Here is a 23,518-nt window from a genome sequence, read left to right as displayed (position 1 = left end):
ACTCCTAGAAACAAACAGGCTGCCTATATCCTTGGTGACCAACATTTTCTGCATACGGCATGGTAGCCATTTAATTATTACCTGTGGAGGAGCAGTTTTAAGGCAGCAACAGGACTTTATTGTTGATTATTTATGTGCTGAGGAGGCTCAGCAGAAAGGGGGATACAGGGGTAGCTGGATGGTTCAGTTGGTTAAGTATCTGACTCAATTTTAGCTCAGGTCATGATCTTAGAGCTCAAGCCCCACATTAGACTCAGTGCCAGGTGTGGAACCTGCTTAAGATTCCTTCTCTTCCTTTTCCTCTGCCCCTCTCCAGAAAAAAAAAAAAAAGAAAGAAAGAAAGAAAGAGAAAGAGAGAGTGAAAAAGAGAGAGAGAGAGAAAGAGAGAGGGAGAAGAGAAAGGAAGAGAAAGGGAAAGAGAAGAAAAAGAAAAGATTAAAAAGAAAGGAAAAGAAAAGAAAAAGAAAGGGGGACACAGACAAAAGAGTAACAGGCTTCCAAAGGCCTGAGCTGGGAATGAAGCTAAGAAACAAACACCACCTGGGACCAGGTAAGGGCAGATATGGGATCTTGGGACTATCTGCGTGCTCTCTGGAAGAGCTCTATGTAAACCCTGCAATGGAAAAGACTTTGCAGAAGGCTACCTTTCTTAGGTTTTTTTCACTCCAAAAATGTTTAATAAATTTCTGTGAGGTGTGAGAGCACTGGGCAGGTAAAAAATGGGCAAAATAAACCAAGTCGCTACCACCTTGAAATTGAAGCTTAAGAACCACAGTCTTTCCCTCAAAGAACTTGATGCTGATATAGATTGTTGCAGCCCTTTGCCTTCTTTCCACTAGAATGTGTGTCCCAGTCACTGCTTCTTCTTCTATAAAAACAGAGCTCCAGTTCTCTCCATGAATGGAGAAGTTGCTGGGAGATGTTTCCCGTTGAGTGCACCCCAGACAAAACTTGGCAACACACAGGAGGCACACTTCCTTTTTCTCTGGGAGCTCCTGCCACACCACAGGACCTGCTGGGCAGTCCTCCTGGCAAAGGAGAGCTCTGCAGTGGCAGGCACTTACTGTTAAAGAATCAATATTCAGAGAAGCACTAGTCTTGAGACTCGGAGCGAACATTCGAGACTCTCTCCTCCTCCAGTAGCTTCTTAACTTTTTATAGATCACAGATCTCTTTGAAAATCAGCGGCCCCTTTTGTCTTTCTGTCACCAAAAAGACATGCACGTATCTCAGCACATAATTTTCCCTATATTTTCAGGAGCTCTGTGGATCCGTCATGTGACTGAATTTCCTGGCATTTCGGGGACTGCATATTAAAAATTCCTACTCTATATAAAAGCCCATTTGAGCTATAATGTCCCAATTAGTAGTCTTTGAGTTGGGTAGCCCTGATGGCTGAAACTCAGAAGTCATGTTGTGCCAACTGCAGGGCAGGTCACCGTTCCCTCCCTCTGGGAGCTAATTATCATCAGAAAGTGTAAAAGCTCTGCTTGGTGGCCACGGACAGAGTCTCTAAAACTGATCACTTGACACATTTCATAGTTTTCAAAGACGACACTATGCTCAAAAATGATGTCGTGGGATCTGGTGGTACATAAAGGGTTAAACCTCTAGGTTGTCAGGATTGCTGCTCGTTGTTGACATAGCAGTAGTATTCGTATGGATCTTCCATTTCATATATGTTCTCCTCAATGACATAGATGTTTTCCTGCGAGCGCATTCCTTCTGCTCCTGTGTTTGCTAACCCCAAGGGAGGGGGGCTGCCCAAAGTGAGGAGGCTGTGGAAAGAAATGTCCCAGTTGAGTTCAGCATCTCCTGGGTAGCACAGAATAGAGTTAAGAGGACAACCAAATGTAGTACATGATCCCTGATCAGGTCCTAACTAGGAGGAAAAGGCCATAAAACAGCAATAAAATAACATGTGGGATAATTATGGAAATTTGAATTCATCTTCATTTTCTTAAGTACAAAACTGGCATGGTTTCATACGGAGGGACACACTGAAGTCTTGAGGTGAAGTGTGAAGATGCCTGATATGTCCTTACAAATGGTTCAGAAAAAACTGTGTATATAAACAGAGAAACAAACCGAGCAAGTATGTCAAAATGTTAAATCACAGGTTTCATTGAAAGGTTCTATGGTGTCTTGTATGGTAACTTCAGTTCTTCTATGGGCTTGAATAATTTCAAAAAGAAAAAAGTATGAATATGTTATGGACCAAGTCAGACTTGAGTTAGAATTCTCTGTCTCTTACCAGCCATAGGATCTTAGGCAAACTGGGTGGTTGGTTGTTTCTTTTTTCACTCACTCAATCAAGAAATATTTAGGATGTTAGACACTATTCCAGGAAACAAGAAATGCTGCAGTGAACAATACACAAAAATCCCATAAAGGTGGAGTGTTAGTAAACTTTGTGTCTCAGTGTTGTCATCTGTAAAATGGGAATAGTAAGCATTCTATTTCACAGGGCTGCCATAAGGAGCATTTATTCACTCAGTCATCAGATAAAGTGCCTACTAAGCATCATGTTCTCTACCAAGAGGTAGGGATACTAATGGGGCAAGAGTGCCCTAATTTTCTATGGAACTTACATATATAGATAAAGATGAACATTAACCAGATAACTTTACGAAATAATTTCAACCAAATAATGAACTAATTCATTTAAATATTACCTATGTGTAGTATCACATTTCAAATTTCAGCTCTAATAACAAATCCTCACACAGATGATTGAAAGCCAGTGATAATTAAATATTTTATTTGGCCTTATTTGACTTTATTACTATAGCTTATCTGTCTTCATAAATTACTATCTCTACTTTCTCTAAAATTATTCATGGTCTAGATAGTATTCAATAGGCAGAGTCATTTTTTTTTACACTTTATTCTACTCATGTACCAAAAATCAGTACATTCCACTATAAGTTATTTAAGCTTTATGTATTTGGCATGGAGGTATGTGCATGTGTGTATATGTATTCATATACATATAGTTAAAAATGGATACCAAGACTGCAATATAATAGACCAATAGATCTCAACCTCCACGTTAGAATCACCTGGAAATATTTTAGAAAAACACCTATGCTTAGGTCCCATCCCCAAAGATTCTGATTTATTTGTTCTGGGGTTGGCAACAATATGTTCAATGCCCTAGATGATTCTAATAGGAACATAACTTAAGAATGCTTGGGCTGATCTATAAAAGCCCAAGAGTAGATTCTGGGTTTCTCACTCACTTTTGTAACCCAGTGCCCAGCCCAGTGACTGAATGTAGCTCAATCATTGGAAGGGTCAATTCATTGAAAAAAAAAATTATTATACAAAAAAGCATTTCCTATCAATAGCGAGATGAATTCTACACCTTAACTTTAGGCCATGAAGCTAAAGAAATCAAAAAGAAAAACAGAGTAGCATGTTTAATTAGTATTGCATTAATCCATGCCTAAGGTAAGAAAGAAGTCTAAGTTTAAATCCTAGGGCTGGACTTCTAAGAGCAAAGCCGTCTTAGAGTAGGGGCCTCCGACATTCCCACCTTCCCCTACAACACCAATATTCTTACCTTGAGTTCTGTAACTTCTCTTTGCTATAAGAATACCCTAGTTAAAAAGTAGAAGAAAATTCAATTAAAAATATTCTCATGAAACAAAAGAGATAAGAAATAAAATGAACTCACTGGAGGCAGGGATTGTTTAGGGAAATCTGGTCTCCTTTTGGATTGAAATAAATCAAACTATCAATGTCTTGATTTATTACACGGACTATGCTAGTAAGTAATACAGATGAATTTCTTACATTCAGCAAATATATGAAGCGTCTACTATGTGCCTGGTAGTATGCTAGGCACTGGGGATGCAAAAGTGAATTGTGGGGCACCTGGGTGGCTCAGTGGGTTAAGCCGCTGCCTTCGGCTCAGGTCATGATCTCAGGGTCCTGGGATCGAGCCCCGCATCGGGCTCTCTGCTCAGCGGGGAGACTGCTTCCTCCTCTCTCTCTCTGTCTGCCTCTCTGCCTACTTGTGATCTCTCTCTGTCAAATAAATAAATAAAATCTTTTTTAAAAAAGTGAATTGTGATCCCTGACTTCTTAGAAGTTGTGTTCTAGGGAGGCAGGCATTTAAATAATAATTTCAAATTGTGGAACTAATAAGGCTCTAGAACAGATGATGGAGAGTGTGGTCAGGAAAAAAACTCAGAAGAGGTGAACTTCAAGCTCAGTTCTGAACAAAGAGAATGTGTCAACCAAGTGAAGAGCCAGGGGGAGAATTCAGCCAGAGATGGTAAACCCTGGTAACCCCTGGTAAAGATGATGGGGGGGTTCCTGAAACTGAAATAAGGGAGTGGCCCAAGATAAGGTCTGAGAGGTACGCTGGGGCTAGCTCCAAAGGACCTTTTACATCATAATCAAGTTTTGGAATTTATTCTAAGACCTATTAGAAATAATTGGAGAGCAGAAATATGAGAGTTAATTGAGTTTTAAGATCACCCTAGCTGCTGTGTGAAGAGTAGATTAAAAGAGGCATAAAAAAATGGAGAAGTGAGTAGAGATCATGATGCCTCAGATCAGAGGAAGGTGGTGACCAAGAGAGATGAGAATAATGAATGGATTTTACATTGTATTTTGGAGAAAGTCTGCAGGAATTAAAACTGAATTTTGTGTTAAGAGAAAACAGGATTCAAGGATGGCCTCTGGCTTTCTGACTTAAGCAACCAGATGGATGGTAGTGAAACGCTATAATGGGGAAGATCAGAGAGGCAGAAGTTGTGTTCTGGGACTCTAGACCTCCATTTTGGATATGTTAAATGTGGGAGACATCCAAGTGGAGGTATCAACTGTACAAACACTCTGACTTGTAGAGGGAAATTAAGGATGACATTTAAGCCTGTCGAAATATAGATCACCTAAAGGGTGTATAAGAAAGGGAAAGGACCAGCCCTGAGGAGTATCAACATCTAAAGGTGAAGCAGAAAAAGAAATAACAAAAATGACTGAAAAGTATTGGCCAATGAAGTAGGAGAATGGTGTTCTATAAGCCCAGAGAAAGAAGACTTTCTAGAATGAGTGAGGGTCGATTTGGTTAAATATTGCTGAAAGATTGATGACAATGAAGACAGAAGTGTACTGGATGATTCTAGAGAAAGGGGTAAAAGGAGGAATGAAGTCTTGGCTAAGGCAAAGAATGAATAGGTCTTTGATACTTCATCTGTTGAGTGAGAAATGAGGGAGATTTGAGTAGTACTGAGGTATGGATGTTCATTGCAAAGAGAGCACTAGAAAGATACAGGATTGCTAGTTGTATTGTTGCCAATTAATGGCTTTGATATCCTGACTTAAACACCTGTCACCCTGGTTTTAAGATTTTCTCCAGCAACTTCTAGGGAAAATATCACATATCAAACAGGACTTTCCCATCTGTTCTTCTAGGTAACCATGTCTTTGGAGTAATAAAGATGTTGGTACAAAGTGTCAGACTTCCCCCAATGAGAAAAAACCTCACTTCAAATCTCTTGACACAGACTAGAATGGCCCCTAATATCCAGCCCATGGCAGAACTCAAAAAGGTAATGAGTGCTATTACTGCTCTTTATCAACTTGTAGGCTTTACATCCTTGTGATCAATTCATGAACCCCCCTGCTACCTCTCAGTAAACTCAGGTAAGTGTGGATGAGGTAGCTTTTTTCTTTGAACAATCCATTTACCAATAATGGCAGAATAGCGTAATGGTGAGGAAGAGGAGAATCTTGTCTTCAGATTCCATATCTATCAATTAACCATATGACTTTGGACAGCACCCTAGTTCTCCATTTGGTAAATTGGAATAATACTAGTATCTTTGTCAGTAGAGTAATTATGAGAATTTAATATGCATAAAGCACTCAGCAGCTTTAAGCCACACAACTAGGGTGACCAATTCATCCTGATTTTCCAATCTCTGTCCCAGTTTTAGCACTGGAATCCCACATCCTAGGAACCCCATCATTTCCGGGCAAACCTGGGACAGCTGGTCACCCACTATGCAGTCCATGTTTAAGTAGAGTAGGAAAGGTTGTTAGAATGTACTAAGCCATGGAGTATAAGACCTTAGTCTCTGCCCTCAAAGAGAAGAGAATATATCATAATTACAACAGTGTGTGGGGCTTCTGGGGTGATGCCATTGGTTGGGTCTTAAAAGTCGTGATAGATTTCCATGTTGAAATTCATCAAGTTGGACATACTTTAAATATGCAGTTAAAGTATGATAAACCATAACTTAAGAAGATTTTTTTAAATAAAAATAACTTAGGGGGCACCTGGGTAGCTCAGTGGGTTAAGCCACTGCCTTCGGCTCAGGTCATGATCTCAGGGTCCTGGGATCGAGTCCCGCATCGGGCTCTCTGCTCAGCAAGGAGCCTGCTTCCCTCTCTCTCTGCCTGCCTCTCAGTCTACTTGTGATTTCTCTCTGTCAAATAAATAAATAAAATCTTTAAAAAAAATAACTTAGATAACAATGTGTGTGCGAATGCAGTGAAGGAGCAAAACACAAATGTACAAATCCTGGCCCATGACCCATCAGAAACAGGACTTGCCACCTCTCCCTAAAGACCTATGCCTGAGGAATAAATAAGATAGGAAAATGCACAGAAAGAAATGAGTTTTGTTGTTGTGCTTCCTAATAAACCTAATTCATGATTTAAAGAGGTTTTTGTTCTTAGCCAAAGGTAAAGACTAGGTGCTCGAATCAGCCTGCTTGGGTCTGAATTCCAGCTTTGCCTCTTAGGGATTCTGAAACCATGGCAAAGTGACTTACTCTCTCATAGCTATACTTCCTGCATGATAAAATGGTGATAAATACTATCTACTGCATAAGATGGTGACAATAAAATGTAGGTAAAAACATTTAGCACAATGCCTGCATATTGCATGGTAAGCACTGAGTAAAAAATAGCTATTATTATTGATAGGTTTGGGAGGACTACAGGGTGTTCAGTTTTATCACCTTCAGGTATAAGTATAAACTTATATTTCTATCTAGGTTTGTGTTGGTTCTTTTTTAAAATTTTTATTTATTTAGTTGAGAGAGAGAATGAGAGAGAGAGAGAGAGAGAGAGACAGAGCATGAGAGGGGGAGGGCCAGAGGGAGAAGCAGACTCCCCCCCTGAGCAGGGAGCCCATTGCGGGACTCGATTCCAGGACTCCAGGATCATGACCTGAGCTGAAGGCAGACACTTAACCAATTGAGCCTCCCAGACACCCTGTTGGTTCTTTTCTAACATCAGAGGGAGAGAGAAGCAACATCAACCAACTTACATGTGAGAATTAAAGCACCAGTGATAAGGAGAAGAGCCAGCCCGGCGGAGACCCCTGCTCCAATGTAGACTCCCATTCTAGTGGTCGCACCAGCGTCTTGTAACTCAGTAGCCCACGTGGGTATTTGCTATGGAAACACAAAGAGAACTGTAGCAGATAGCCGGAAGCCAGTTGTGTGCTCAGCCAGTCTCATGACTTGTGCATCAGACCGTCCCTTTCATAGCACCACAAGAGGGCAGGGACCTTGAGAGGTCTCTGATCTGTCTCCTCACACCCCCAAAGAAAGCGATGAGCATACTCTTCACAGTTAGTAAGGCAATAAAATGTGTCAATTCTATGCTGTTGGGGGCACAAGGAGCCCTTAGTAAATGGACTCCCCTCCCGTCCCAAATAAAAATGGGCTTTAGAGTGGAACTCCATTCATTCAAGGGCCCTGGTGTTCCAGAGAGTTTCAGAGCAGTCAGAACTTGGTGTCTTACAGAGAAACCCCCATATTCACAGAAAGACAGTGATTTAAAAGCCAGGCCTTTACAGCTGGACAGTCTTGGGTTCAAATCCCAGGTCTGCCACCATCATATAGACTCCTTGGAAAAATTAAGTGATAAGAAATATAAAATGCTCAGCACAGCTTAAGCAGTGGCCACTATTATGGTTATCGCTCTGATCCATTGAAATGTTTAATTGTTTAACTGAGATTCAGAAAATTCTTTTGCTTCCAAAATTTTAGTCCATGTTCCTGTTTAAAAACAATAATAGGGAACATGTTTAAAACAAAGAAGTCAAAGAAATTAAATCCTGCACTTATTCAGTAAACATGTACTATAGGAGTGTTAATTGCAAGATACTGTGCATTAAATACTATAGATATACAGAGGTAGTTAGAGTCAGTCCTTGGTCACAGAGAGGGGCAAACACAGAGTGCTGAGCCTTGGTTGTAAACACACAAGTAGGGGACTTGGTCAAATGAAGGCAGACTCCTGGATATGTCCCCAAAGAATTTCTAAGTTGCCACTATAAGCTTGCTATCTAGGGGATTTCCTTTTACTCTGAGAAGGTAGGAGACACTAAATTTGTGGTTAATTAAAATATTGATTTCTTTATAGGTGGATATAGAAATTCTTGGCTTACAATATTCCTGACTGCTGCCTTGTCATATAGTAATAAATTTAAATAATCTTTTTCATTGGGGTTGCCATGGAAATGAGAAGAAATACACTCTAGGGAGATGGAGGGTCTTTGAACCCTCCACAGGGTCATACAGTTGTGAAATAGGAGAAGAGGGACAAGAGGGTAGTGCTTCCTCGTTTTGGTTTTCTGACACTACGTGCCGGGCACTTTATGTATATTCCCTTATTCCACCCTTACAACAGGCCTATGCAGTTGGAACTGGCATCATCAGCCAAGGGCACTGAGGCTAAGGGAGACTAAGGCATTTTTTTTCCCCAAGCAGAGAGCAAACAAGAAGAACTAAAGCTGAACTTTCTTTTATCTGAGTTGAGCATGAAGTTAGCACACATATACACATGCACACACACACACAGGCACACAAATTCACTTACAGTGTGTTCTTTATCATGGAGGCCCTCCAGTGTCTGAGTCTCTGCCATAAAGAGAGAAAAAAAAAAAGCCAATAGAATGGTCAGAAATTTTTTCTTTTATCTGACTTTTTAAAAAATCCTAAAGACACCTATAATCCTATTTGAAATTAAATCTACTTTATACTCTTCACAATAATTAATCACTAGACCAATAAAATTTTCTAAATACCTACAAAGCAATTTTAGGGTGACAAAATTTTTTAAAGATTTTATTTATTTATTTGACACAGAGAGAAATCACAAGTAGACAGAGAGGCAAGCAGAGGGAGAGGGGGAAGCAAGCTCCCCACTGAGCAGAGAGCCTGATGCGGAGCTTGATCCCAGGGACCCTGAGACCATGACTTGAGCCGAAGGCAGAGGCTTAACCCACTGAGGCACCCAGGTGCTCCTAGGGTGACCAAATTTTTTTAACCAGATAATGAACCCAGCTATTTAGGTGCAATAAAAAGGAGACCTCTGCCAGGAAGACCTCTGTTGAATATATGGTTTGTTGTGTCCACAGGGCCCCAAAGACGGCTGCAGAATTCCAACAACATTGATATCACTCAAGCAGGCATTAGATTTTATTTAGACTTTAAAAGATAACAGAAGTTAATTTTCTTGAAAAAGTTTAACATTTACTCATTAAGAGGGAGACAGGGTATTTGATTGCCTAAAAATGAAAATAATAATAACAATAGCTCTAATTTACCATGAACAGACATTGTGCTAAATTCTTTGAGCAAAGTATCTCATTTAGCATTCAAAACAGTTATTCTAAAGTAGGGACTATTAGCTCCATTACTTAGATGAAGAAGCTGAAATTTCAGAAGGGAACAGACTTACTCAGGGTAATGGAGCTTAATGAATAACAGAAATGGCCTTCTGGTTTAGGTCTGCATGGCTTCAAACAGACACTCCGCTGCCTTCAACAACCCTCACCTTGGCACGGTCACTTCCAAGTGGACACACTGCCCAGTTGCCAGCTCACCTTTTTTTCCTTCTTACCCATTTACTTATTCATCTGTCTATCTATTTGATGAACATGGTCTACACCCTTACTCTATACCAGGCATGGGGTACAGAGCTGCCAACAGCCTGGGCACAGGCCCTGACCTCACAGATGCTGCCTTCTAAAAAAATCAATATAGAATGTCAGCTTTGGGGAACTTAAGGATGCCTGTTCATGTCTCTGGCTGAGTCAGAGGCTCTGAAACTTCTTAAATGTCATGGCCACTTTCTAGAAGCCTGAAAGTCCAAGTCCTTTCATATAAAACCCCTGGTTTAATAAACCATGATTTTAATATTAAAATTTTATTACTCTCAGCCTGAATACTTTTTTTAAAAAAAGGAAATAAAAGAGATTCTCTTCCACTTGCCTCTGCTCTTATTACTACCCAAAAGGAATTTAAAGTATAAAAACCACATTGGTGGAACTGCTAAGTAAACATGAATCTAACCACACACAAGATTTTCTAATGTAATTCCAGTTTCTGCTTCCCTGTAATTATTTCTCTTGCTCTAAATGGTAAGACTGACTTCTCCTTTTAAAAAAAAAATTCAATTTACAGTGAAAATAACCCAAGAGTACTCTGTTTTATTGATTATCACACTTAATTTCATATAGATAACCATCAACCAAGGTGAGTAGGACAGTTAAAAAAAAATCTGCATTAGTTTTCCTAGAGAAAAAACTAATGGCTGGAGTGGAGGGGGCTTTGAGGGCAGGATGAGATGGTCTCAGAAGCATATGAATCTATTGTTACCATCTAGCACGTATTACCTGCCACACATGGTGCTTAGCACTTTATTCACATATCTTTCAATCTTCACCACAATATAGAAGTACTATTATTTTTCCACTTTTCAAAAGAAGAACCTGAGTCTCAGAGAGGTACTTGGTGTAAGATCACACAACCAGTAGTAACTGGCAAACCTGAGATTCAAACCAAGTCGACCTCCAGAGCTGAGGACTCACCATGACCTGGCTCCACCTCCTTCAGGTTGAAGAGACATGACAATGTTTTGTGTTCAAAGCATGTTTAGAAGCTTCCAAGACCCTTGGAACATTTACTTATTAAGGCTCCACTCCACTTAATAGCAAACATATTCAATGTACCCACATTCCACATTAAAAGAAAAGGTATGTATACCTACACCAAGTTGACTTGCAAGGGGAGACCCCATCGTTGTTGCCCTAGAGGAAAGGAACTAACAAGTAAAAACTAAAGGGAAAAGGACTTGTTTATGATATGGACAACCCTAAGGAAATGCACTAGCTCAGGAGGAAGGTGTGTGGGCATACAGTGAATGCCCACTTGGCAGTGCCATTGTAAAGAACATTGGAGCCCTGGATGGGAACATGGGCATCAGTAAATATTGACTAGGGTTAATTACAGGGAAGCAGAACCTGGATTTACATTAGAAAATCTTGGGTGTGGAATCTCCACACTGTTCTCCAAAGAGGCTGCACCAACTCGCATTCCCACCAACAGTGTAGGAGCGTTCCCCTTTCTCCACATCCCCTCCAACACAGTGTGGAGATTCCTCAAGAAATTAAAAATAAAGCTTCCCTATGACCCTGCAATTGCACTACTGGGTATTTGCCCCAAAGATACAGATGTAGTGAAAAGAAGGGCCATCTGTACCCCAATGTTTATAGCAGCAATGGCCACGGCCGCCAAACTGTGGAAAGAACCAAGATGCCCTTCAACAGACGAATGGATAAGGAAGATGTGGTCCATATACACTATGGAGTATTATGCCTCCATCAGAAAGGATGAATACCCAACTTTTGTAGCAACATGGACAGGACTGGAAGAGATTATGCTGAGTGAAATAAGTCAAGCAGAGAGAGTTAATTATCATATGGTTTCACTTATTTGTGGGGCATAACAAATAGCATGGAGGACATGGGGACATGGAGAGGAGAAGGGAGTTGGGGGAAATTGGAAGGGGAAGTGAACTATGAGAGACTATGGACTCTGAAAAACAATCTGAGGGTTTTGAAGGAGGCGGGGGTAGGAGGTTGGGGGAACCAGGTGGTGGGTATTATAGAGGGCACGGGTTGCATGGAGCTCTGGGTGTGGTGCAAAAATAATGAATACTGTTATGCTGAAAATAAATAAAAAATAAATTAAAAAAAAAAACAATAGGGGTGCCTGGGTGGTCAGTCAGTTAAGAGTCTGCTTTCAGCTCATGTCATGATCTTAGGGTCCTGGGATTGAGCTTCATGTTGGGCTTCTTGCTCATCAGGGATTGTACTTAATCCTCTCCCTTTGCCTGCCACTCCCCTTCCTTGTGCTCTCTCTCTCTGTCAAATAAACAAATAAAATTTAAAAAAAAAAGAAAGAAAATCTTGCGTGTGGTTAAGATTTATGTTTACTTAGCAGTTCCATCAATGTGGTTTTTAAATTCCTTTTTAAAGGAATTTTTAAAATCCACTTTAAATTCCTTTTGGGATAACGGTTGTCATCTTGTTTCACCATATTTAATGTTCTCCCTCTCATAAGAGATGTTGGCTACCAATGACTAAAGAACCACCAAAGATTAAACCAGTAGAGAGCTGAAGTTAATACTTATAATAATAACTAATATTCGAGGGTTTTCTGTGGGCCAGGTAGGACACTGAGCATTTTGCATACATTGTCACACTCAATTTTTATAACAATCTTAGGCAATAGGTCCTGAGAAAACACCCAAAGTAGAGGTAAGAAAATTGAGCCTCACAGATTTTGAGCAATTTTACTTCACACTCACAAAGCTAGTATGAAGGGCTGGTAGCGGAGGCCCGTCACTGAGGTACTTAGCCACAACCTCATTCTGCCTCCACATCTTACTGGCAACATTAAAGACAATAACTGAGTACATCCTGTGATCAAATACTGGGCTAGCCACTTGAGACACCCTTTCTTAGTTAAATTTCACAAGGTGGGAGTTAGGAGATTTCGGAGATTAAAATATGGGACCTACTGGTTATTACCCTTATCTTACTGAATGGAAGACTGAGCTCCAGAGAGTATAAGAAGGACCAGAAATCTGACAGGAGACATTTAAGATTAATCTCCCTGCTCAGTGAAACCCTCAGTCTGCTCTTTTGACCCTATCTTCTCTACCAGGGCAGCCTGAAGAAGTCCTTGCTGAATTACTGAAAGAGTTTAGCTGCTCTTTCGAAGGCTGGAATCCAAAGAAGAGGATGGGCTTCATTCTAGTTAGAAGAGATTCTTGAAATCCCCAGATGCAACCCCAAACACAAACTGGAGCCAGATCATGCCAAAACATCCCAGTCTGGGAGTCAGTTGGAAAATAAAGGCAACGCAATGAGTTTTTCATCAGACTAAATGTATTTAACTTAAAAGCATGTCTTTTTTTAATGCAATAATGGCATTAGTAGAATTTTTTTTTCTTATTTGGAAAAATATGTGGATCACCAGAATTCTGTTTTTGGAGGCAGAGGGAATTTTACTAGGTCACAAAAGTTAAAGTCTCCAAACCTCTCTTTGGACAGAACAAGAAGCAGAGATCCAGGGAAGTGAAAGTTTTCAGCCCGGGTCACAGAAGTACTTGTGACTAATTCTGAAGCCTAGCTCAGGGCTCCTTTTTCCCAGTAGAGGTTTGTCCTCACCTCCCCTCTCCCCACACACATCTCACTCAAGTCCACAGGGACGTTCAGGCCTCCACTCAAACCCTTTTCTCGTCTCTTTCTCATACTCAAAATCCTCTGAACTCTGAAAATACCCAAAGGCTTCGTGCTACGCCTCCGGTATCATTACCTGTGCCACGTTCCTTGGTGGTGAGCACCCGTGGAAAGGCTGCGGTGAAGTCTGTCCATGGAGTCCGAGCAGAGGTGACCTTGGCTAATATCAGAAACCAACATAAGGATGCAGCCCTTCTGAGAGCAGAGAGCTTGTGGCAGGGAATCAAAGGGGCAGCAGAAAAAATACGAAATGCAACAAATAAAGAGAAGCACATGGCCAACTGCCAAACCTACCTGACACCTTCCTTGAGCGTGTACGACACTCCTGAGGTGTGGGGCAGAGGAGTGTTACAGTCATCACTGCCACAGTCTAATCGTTAATGATGGAACTAGCAGCCACCCAAATGGCCACGCTAAATGTTTTTCACAAACACCTCGTAAAATCCTCCCGGGGGGGCTGTGTGGTAAGAATTACCATATTTCATAGAGAAGGAGTTCACAGAGTTTAAATAACTTGCCCAAGATGGCAGATAGTTAAGAGGCAAAGTTGGATTTGAACTCTGCTCCATCAGCCACACACTGTACGCTCTATAAATCTTCAAACACATGAGCACAGGTACCTGACATGTACACTGTCTGAAGGTTCTCGATCCTGGCTGCACGGTGAGGGGGATAATCATTGAAGGCAGACTTTGTAAAATCCTAGTGCTCAGGACTCTGCCTCCAGAGATGCTGATTTCTGTGGTTCATGGGTGGGGACCAAGGAGCTATGTAGGTCTTTAAAAGCTTTCCAGGTGATTTCAATAAGCAATCAGGCTCTTGAACCACCAATCTTGACCTTTCCTCCCATTCTATAGATCCTGTCCATGAGTTTTAAAATAGATGAAGGGAGTTAAAAGTGGCTGGGCATCGCTGGTGGAGTCTGCTAAACTGTAGGTCTTAGGGACAGATGGACAAGCGGGGCTGTAACTGGAGAGATCAGAAGGGCGACCAATCAGTATATTTAATATTACCGGCAGGTGATTTTATTCAAGAAGGCTTGCAAAGGTCCACTCACCTGGTTTGATGACCAACTCCAGGTTTAATTTTTTATCATTCATTGGGCCTGGGAACTGGATCCGGCAGCAATAGATCCCACTGTCGGCTAGAGTCACGTTCTCTATAGTCAAGGACACATCTCCTTTGTGGATAGTCCTCTTCAGCTGGTATCTGTTGGATGTCTGATATTTCAAGTTCCTTCCGTCTGTGCTGAGCACCATACTATGACATTCAAACACCGGACAGGCTCCCCTGCCCCAGCAGACAGGCACAGGATCCTCAGAAGGGTTGGGAGTGTAGGTGCAGGGCAGATCAGCATTCTGACCCACGTCAGCTATGTATACCCCTTCCAAAGACCCTGAATAGAGGGAAAGAGAACAAGACCCAAGCAATGAGTGAGTGAGGTTGGTCCATTTCAAGAAAACTGCAAGTAATGCCTTATAGAATAAAAAGGAAACCAGTGCAGCTGTCCCATTTGGAGGATGATTCATTATGACAATGATTCTCAGACTTGAGGAGCATCAGAATCACAGGGAAGGCTTATTAAAACAGAGATGGGTGGGCTCAACTTCTAGAGTTCCTGACTCAATAGGTCCGGGGTGGGGTATACGAATTTGAATTTCCAGCAAGTTCCCAGGAGCTGTTGAGATGGTTGGTCTCGGAAACTCACTTTGAGAACCAGTGCCCTAAGAGAGAATTGTGGTCCAGCCCTGTGAACACTGGAGGGCAAGGCTGATGGAAATAGATAATCAGACAATGAGTCACTGTCAGCCGGGAGAACAGCTCACCGGTCTGGGCTAGTGGGCTGCTTGCTCATGGATGAAAGGCAGTTAACTTGATATAAAGATTTCTCTCTCTCTCTCTTTGGTTTTTAAAGACTTTACTTATTTATTTGAGAGGGAGAGAGAGAGCACAGCAGGGAGAGTGGCAGGCAGAGGGAGAGGGAGAAACAGGCTCCCCACTGAGCAGGAAGCCCGATGCGGGGCTCCATCCCAGGACCCTGAGATCATGACCTGAGCAGAAGGCAGATGCTTAACCAACTGAGCCACCCAGGCGCCCCTCGCTCTCTTTTTAAGCCCTCAGCACATGATGAATAACAACCATTGGCTGAATAAGAAGCTTGTGTGTTTGAAACAATTCACAGGCTATCGTGAGGTTTAAAATTAATTGCCTTTGCATATATATATTAACAAATATATATGTATATAAACAAATATATATATAGTAAAACATTTGAACAGTGTAAAAGGTAAATGAGAAGTATACTCCCTCTCCCTGCTCCTTCCTGTTTTCCAGTTCCCCTTCCCAGAGTCCATACGTTAAGAAGCATTCACATATTCCCACTCCCTGCATCACACATACACAAATAGAAGCCTGATACACGTGTCCTTCTGCGCCTTCTTGTTTCATCTGACATTCGGACTTAGAGGCATTCCGTATCGCTGTGTGTCGTCCGCCTCCCCATTTGCAGTGTAGATCACAGCTCATCTACCTGCTCCCCCGCTGGTGGACACTGAGGTTCCTTCCAAACTTGCTATTGCAAACATTGCGATGACCATCCCTGCATCTTTATCGTGTAGCATCCAATTGTGAAAGCCCATGGCCGGACTTACCTGTGAGTAGCAGCAGCCACAGCAGGACACAGTCGAAGGAAGGAGGTGAAACCATGGATTCTGAAGAAGACAAGTCAAATAATGGCTCTCTTTTGCTTTGATTCTCCAGTGACACTGGAGAATTAAAGAAATCGAATCTCCTCCACAATGACAGGAGCAGGGTTCACTGTTCGCAGCTGCTGGCCCAGCACACCATGGCATCTGACTACCAGTCTTCGCTCTGTTATTGCTGCCACGTCCACAGTTACAACAAAGGAAACTCCAGTTCTCTGCCCTGCTACACCACAGACATCCTGTCAGTCTTTGGTATTTACCCCTTAGTATCAACGAAGAGGAAGCGACACTTGGAGGAAGCAAAGTGTCTCTCAGCCAAGAGAACTCTCAGCAAGTAGAGAGAGGCTTCAAGCTTCTCCAATGAAATAATCCCCTGTGTGAAACGGGTGGCGTGTGGGTCCAGCTGGTTACCAGGGGACGCAAGGTAGGAACACAGCATCTGTGCATTCAGTCCGATCAGGCAGTTGGTTGGTCACGTGACCAATGTTAATGAAGCACCTGCCTTGTGTCGGGAACTGGACAGGGAGCTGGATAATGCCACAATGAGCCACATCTTCCTTATCCTTCTTTCCACTCCATTCCGGAGCTTAATGCTTACCCTTGCTCTAACACAAATTGGGTTGTGTCTAACACAAATTGTGCTGGATCTCGGTTCCTTCGTTTACAAAGTGAGGAAATTGTGTTCGGTGACATAGGCACAGCTCCCTGCTCTAATATTCTGACTTGGACCTGAACTTCCAAACTCTTCCACTTAGGAAAGGCACATTCCTTTCTGCGTGTTTCTTTTCCCCCACCATGGGTGGGGGGCTCAATATTTGATTTCATCTCTCTCACATACACAAGATGTCCCCTTGCCTCCCACCGCAGGGGCTTCGGGCATGAATTGTCAGAAAGTGTGGCATTCCAGACACACTCTCCATCACAGAGGTAACTTCTCTGACCCCAACAGTCTGAGCCCTGGGAGTCTGACATTTGTCTGGGAAACTTAAAAGCCAATGGTTCTTTACAAAAGTGAGCTCACAGACTGAATAGTTTCTGCAAGCCTTGTGGCCCTCCTCTGTCTTTTCTTGCTGAATTTTCATGTTACTCATCTTTGTGGCACTAAATGCATTTAATATAAATATCCAACCTATCCTATGTGTGTTCTTCCCCAGCAACAGTAGCCTTTACTGAAGAGATCAGACTCAGATTTCATCATCCCCTGGGGGAAACTGAGACCTGATAAGGTTGATTTGCCCAAGGGCACATGATTGGTAATTTCAGGTGAGAATGGAGTCCCCCAAACTCCAGATTTTTTCCACTATAAACTGTTTTGTGAATTTCACATTTGCCCTTAATAGGTCTGCCCATGGAACTCAGAACAACCAGCAAATGTCCATATTCGAGGGGAAGGCAGAATGAATTAAACATGGCATCAGAGGTCATGTTTACTGCATAACCCCGGGCAACACTCTTAATTAAAAGTTTCAGCCTTCAGAGTCTGTGTTCTTTTTTTTTTGTTTTGTTTTGTTTTTATTGTTATTACTCTGTTTTCTGTCCATCTCTTTTGGAACCAGCTTTATAAAATATTAACAATTTATTAATTCACTGAAGTCTAGACATAAAGGAGCCTAGAAATTTACTCTAAACTCTTTCTCTTTTTTTTTTTTCCGTGTATGGGGAGCTGTTTCTGAGCATTTTCATGTTTATTTAACTTTTATTTGTTTCTTTAAAAAACAGTGGTTAGATAGTTCATCCTAATGGCTAAAATTCAAAGCAATATCAAAGCTTTATGAAGAAGCCTTGTTCCCACCTCCACCCTGGCTACCAAGTCTACCAGTTTCCCCCACCCACCCTGTAGGTTTATGTTTTCCTAAGTCTCTTGTGTATACCCCCAATGCAAACACAAGAAAAACACACACATATCCTTATTCCCTCCTTTCTTAGACAAATTGCATACCTGTGTTGCACCTTACATTTTCTATTTACTATTTTATATAAAAAACCTTTTTGGACATACACAAAAGCAGAGAGAAAAGTATGAGTTCCCAAAACACAGATTTAAAATTATCAACTTCTATTTTAAAATGAATCCTAGACATCCTGTTATTTCACCCTTACAGACTTAGGTGTGCATTTTGTGTTTTGAAAGTGGACATTCTGGGGGCGCCTGGGTGGCTCAGTCAGTTAAGCGTCTGCCTTCAGCTCAGGTCATGATCGGGGTCCTGGGATTGAGTCCCGTCGTGCTCCCTGCTCAGCGGGGAGTCAGCTTTTCCCTCTCCCTCTGCCACTCCCCCTGCTTGTACTCTCTGGTTCTCGCTCACTCTCTGGCAAATAAATAAATAAAATTAAAAAAAAAAAAGTGGAAATTTTGTTGTATAACCACAGCACCATTGTCACACATGACCAAATTAATAATGATGTCTTAGGGGGCGCCTGGGTGGCTCAGTGGGTTAAGCCGCTGCCTTCAGCTCAGGTCATGATCTCAGGGTGCTGGGATCGAGTCCCGCATCGGGCTCTCTGCTCAGCGGGGAGCCTGCTTCCCTCTCTCTCTCTCTCTGCCTGCCTCTCCATCTACTTGTGATCTCTCTCTGTCAAATAAATAAATAAAATCTTTAAAAATAATAATAATAATGATGTCTTAGCACCTAATTCAATAGGTCCATAATCCAATGTCCCCTGATTATCTCAAAAATACCTTTTTACCCTACGTTTGTTTATATGCCAACCCACATAAGGTCCCTACATTGCATTCAGCTTTCTGTCTCTTTAGAAACTTCATCTAAAACAGTCTTCCTTCCATCCCCCCACCTCTTGCCCTCGACGGGTTGTACAAACCAGTTCTTCTGCAGAATGTTCCACATTCTGTGGGGCCATTTAAATTATTCCTCTTTTTATGTGTGCTTCCTATAAACAAAACTTGACTCTAGAGCTTTGGTTAGATTCAGCGTGACTTTTTGGCAAGAGTTCTTCACAGTGTGGGCTGCGTGCATCAGAGCCCATCACGATAATCTGCTTGCTCTGCGTGCAGGGGACTAACACTGATCAGCTTGCATCTTTCTAAACTCAACTCTCCATTCCAAAGATCTCTCCATTCCAGCTTGTATAAAATTTGTGTAGAACAATACCACTGTACAGATTAAGTCTGTGTTTTTGCTTTTCTCCTTCTGCAGCAGAAAAATCTCGAGCTTCTTAAAGATAGCCTCCAAGCCCCAAATGAAAACATTAGGATTATGTGTAATTAGAATTCACAGCGATAGATAACTGAAGGGCCACTGGACAAAATTTATAAAATGAAAGTTAGGGAATTTGACCCAGGTCAGGAGTCAGAAGAACATGAGTGAGACAGATGGGATTATCTGGGAAAACTCAGTCCAATTCAAGTCTACTTTGTACAATGGGGGAGCTGCTGAAGAATGGGTATCAGAGAGATGACTTCATAAGGAATCCTATGCATACTTGTTTTGAATCAAAAGCCCTCTCTTATTTAAACCACAACATTTCAATTTCCGTGTCGTATCAGTCCCAAAATTTTGCAAAAGCAGGCACTAAGTTTGGTTATTAAGGGTAAGAAGTTAAGCAGTTTTGAGCTTGGTCTTCTGACTTCCACATTGCATCTAGCCCTGTGACTTCTCTTTAAAAGTGCTTGTACGGATTAAGTCAGTTAGGGAAAGACAAATACCATATGATTTCATTCATGCAGAAGTCAAGAAACAAAACAAATGCGCATGGGGAAAAAAGCACGAGAAAGGCAAACCAAGAAACAGCCTCTTAACTATAGAGAACAAACTCATGGCTACCAGAGGGGCTGTGGCCGGGGAGATGGTGAAATAGGTGATGGGGATGAGGGAGGGCAACTGTCATGATGAGCACCTGGTGACGGTTGGAGGTGCTGAGTCACTCTGTTACACTGAAACTAATTTTACACTGGACAGTAACTAACTGAAATTTAAATAAAAACTTTAAAAATAAATAAATAAATAAAAGTGCTTATAGGCGTGTGTGTCTGTACAGTACTTGAAAACTTTTTTTATTATATGAGTCATACCCACTGTAGAAAATTCTGGAAAAAAAAGAAAGAAGAATATAAATTTAAAAATACCATAATCTCAGTAGCACAAAATACCTACTGTCAACATCCTGGAAAGAACGTCTCACCCATGAACAGTTAGGAACATCATGGACACAGGAGGATCAAGGAGAAAGTAGAAAGCATATCCATCTATTTCCTATTAAACTGCCTGTCGGTTCAAAGACTCCACCTCAGATGGAAGTCCTTTTATTTTTATTTTACAGTCATTTTTGTGGTCTCAGAGCGCTCATTTGCCTCAGGTTGCTTTCGGCATTGCCTTCCCCACCAGGCCCCAGCACTGAGAGGGTGACTTCAGAAGAGAGACCCTGGGCAGACCCAAAGGGACTTCCAGGTCTTCAGAATGATGATTCATTGACAAGACAACTCAATTTCTCCTTGCTGTGGACCACCTCTCCTGGCCAGATCTCAGTGCTGTTCTTACACCAATAAACCTTTGCCTCATCAGTCTTCAGGTTGTAGCTCAGAGAAAACCCAACTTCGAACTAGCTTAAACTATAAAGCAATTTATTGACTGACGTTATTGAAAAGATCAGCTGCAGGCAGATTTGACTCAGTGGCCCCAGTGAGGTCACTGGGGACCTGGTTTGTGGCTGTCTCCGGTTCCTCAGAGTCTCCACAGTGTCCCCCCGCTCTAGCTGCAGAGCACACGGCCGCCTACCAAGCACCTCTCGGTTGCTCACACGGGTCCAGTGATTCACATTCCCTCAAAAGCCCACCTGGGGTCACAGACTCATTGCTAAACTATCTGGGTCTCCAGGCTCAACAGGGACTAATTGGGTTGATCTGAGCCATATTCCCAAACCCTGTGTTCTAAAGTCAAAGAAGGTGATTCTGCCCAAGAAAAAGTGTGGTGCAATTCAAGAGATGCCCTCTCCGAAAGGGATGGGAAGGAGAGATGGGAAAAGAAAACCTGACCTTCCAAATAGCATGATTCTTTTCCTTGCCAAAAAAAAAAAAAAAGGCATTTTACTAATAAAGTGCTTTTTAGCTTACAAGGACGTGCTCTTCACAACACTGTAGAAAACAGCAGCCTGGCAAGGAAAAGTCAGCATTCTGGGAAATCGCAGTATTTGCCCAGCAAGTAACTAACTCCTAAGGGAAGTTAATGGTGCCCCTGCCCACCATAACCAGTCCTCTTCAGAGGAAAGGGAAGTGGGGAGGACTGTAAAATTATTTACCCTCAATTACTCAGCGAGGCTCCCAGTGACGAAACTGAAAAATGAAAAGGGGTCTACCATCAAGAAAATTCCGTTGGGTGTGGTGAAAAAATAATGAATAATGTTTTTCTGAAAATAAAAAAATTGGAAAAAAAAATAATAAAAAAGAAAAAAAAAAGAAAATTCCGTTGAACTACGTATGAGTCACTGCGGGAACTCCTACCTGCAGTCCCATCTTGAAAATGCAGGGCCCGCGACTCCCGACAGAGACCACGCTGGTGTGGGGAGCTGTGTGAGCGGGCACCCATCCTGGGCATGTTCTGCAATGGGGCACCTCTTCTTTCTTTTGTTGGCTTATTAGTCTTTTACTCTCGGGTCAGATAGTGAAGCTAATCATATTCCTCAGTTCAAGGCATGGAGTCCTTATCAATCTGGTGAGCTCTCTTTCTTCTTTTCTTTTTTCTTTTCTTTTCTTTTCTTTTCTTTTCTTTTCTTTTCTCTTCTCTTCTCTTTTCTTTTCTTTTCTTTTCTCTTTTCTTTTCTTATTTTCCCCCTTCGTCCCCTAACCTACAGTTTCATTTTTCTTTCTTCATAGGCATCCACTTTACACAAATGTGGTGGGGCCATTTCCCAAAGCACTTATGCCAGCTGACATTCTCACAGCCAGCGAGAGAGAACACTTAGGATGCGCCACGACTTTGCCAGTTAACAGTCCCGCCAGACTTTTGAATTTTTTTCGAAGATGATGGGTGCACGATGATGTCACAATAAGGCTTAAGGTTAAACTGATGTCTGGTGGGAAACATAAGAGATGCACAAAACATTGCACATACACATTTACAGGGTATGAGTATTTATAAAGTAAGCACTCAGGTAACCAGGAACCACCCCCCCAAAAAAGTAAAATATTGCCAGTCTCCTGAAGTTCTGCTGACATGCACTCCAAGCCCATAGGTCCCTTCTTGATCACAAAACCTTCGTCCTCTCCTACAAATTATCACTATTCTAAATTTTGCAATAATCCTTCATCCTTTTTATGGTTTTCCATGTGTATGCGTTCCAAAATTATAGGTATAGTTTTGTTTTTGAACATCGTATGAATGACATATCATCTGTAAGCTTTTGTGTTTTGTTTCTTTCACTCAACAGTACCTTTGTAAGGTTCATTGATGCTGTTGTGTATTCCTGTAGATTGTTTGTTTTCAATATTGAATATTTTTTCTCGGAACAGATATGCCTTAAATTATTTGTTCATTATATTATAGATAAACACTTCACCTTCTGTTTCAGTTATCATGAACAATGACCCCCTGGCCATTCTTGCACACCAACGCTGCTGCGCAGGTATAGAACCTTCTCTGGGGTACACTTCTGAGAGTGAAATTACTGAGAGGGGATATACATTTTGAAACATATTAGATAATGCCTGTTTCCCAAGACATCTACCAGCAGTGTGTAAGAATTTCTCCTACTCCACGTCCTCATCAACATTTAGTATTACCAGGTTTTTTTTTTTTCCCCCCCAAACTGGTAAAGGATAGGGTAGCATCTCCCTGTGTCTTTAATTTGCATTTTCCTCTTTACTAGCAAGGTTAATAAACACTTTTTCTTTTATTTATGAACAATTTGGAACTGGGGAGCACTAAGGGGACAAATGCTTATTTTACCCATTTTTCTGTTTCTACCCAATTTTTTATCATAAATTGATGTTTTCATATAAATTATGAGAAATTTACATATTTTGGATACTAGTCCTCTGCTGATTTAATATGCTGTAAATACAGTATTTTCTCCCACTTTGTGGAGTAGATTTGACCTCTTTACAATACTGAGTGTTCTGATCCATAAACATGTTTTAACCTCTTATATCTAGATTTTCTTTAATATCCCTTAATAAAATGTTTAAATTTTCCCCATAGAGACCTTCAAATTATGCCTTGACTTTTTCCTGGATACTCCATATTATTGATGCTTTTTATATGTATCTTATTTTTAAGTTTTTATATTGTTTGTTTTGGTA

At 41.5% G+C, this 23,518-nt stretch overlaps 1 protein-coding gene across 1 annotated transcript; it reads right to left on the bottom strand.

Annotated features, from left to right (window-relative positions):
* Positions 1-1,299: 1,299 nt before the first annotated feature.
* On the bottom strand, positions 1,300-22,004 carry HAVCR2 (hepatitis A virus cellular receptor 2). Its single transcript, XM_044241086.1, has 8 exons — positions 21,722-22,004; positions 16,216-16,275; positions 14,622-14,960; positions 13,641-13,724; positions 8,851-8,891; positions 7,292-7,418; positions 3,566-3,602; positions 1,300-1,778 (listed from the first exon to the last, which is right to left on the bottom strand). The coding sequence occupies exons 1-8, from the start codon at positions 21,813-21,815 to the stop codon at positions 1,619-1,621; spliced, it is 942 nt and encodes a 313-aa protein (XP_044097021.1). The 5' UTR covers positions 21,816-22,004; the 3' UTR covers positions 1,300-1,618.
* Between the last annotated feature and the right edge of the window lie 1,514 nt (positions 22,005-23,518).

This window comes from Neovison vison, chromosome 1 (assembly GCF_020171115.1).
Source record: "Neovison vison isolate M4711 chromosome 1, ASM_NN_V1, whole genome shotgun sequence".
NCBI classification, from domain to species: domain Eukaryota; kingdom Metazoa; phylum Chordata; class Mammalia; order Carnivora; family Mustelidae; genus Neogale; species Neogale vison.
Note: the sequence above shows the minus strand (reverse complement) of the source record. Positions and strands in the feature narration are given on the sequence as shown.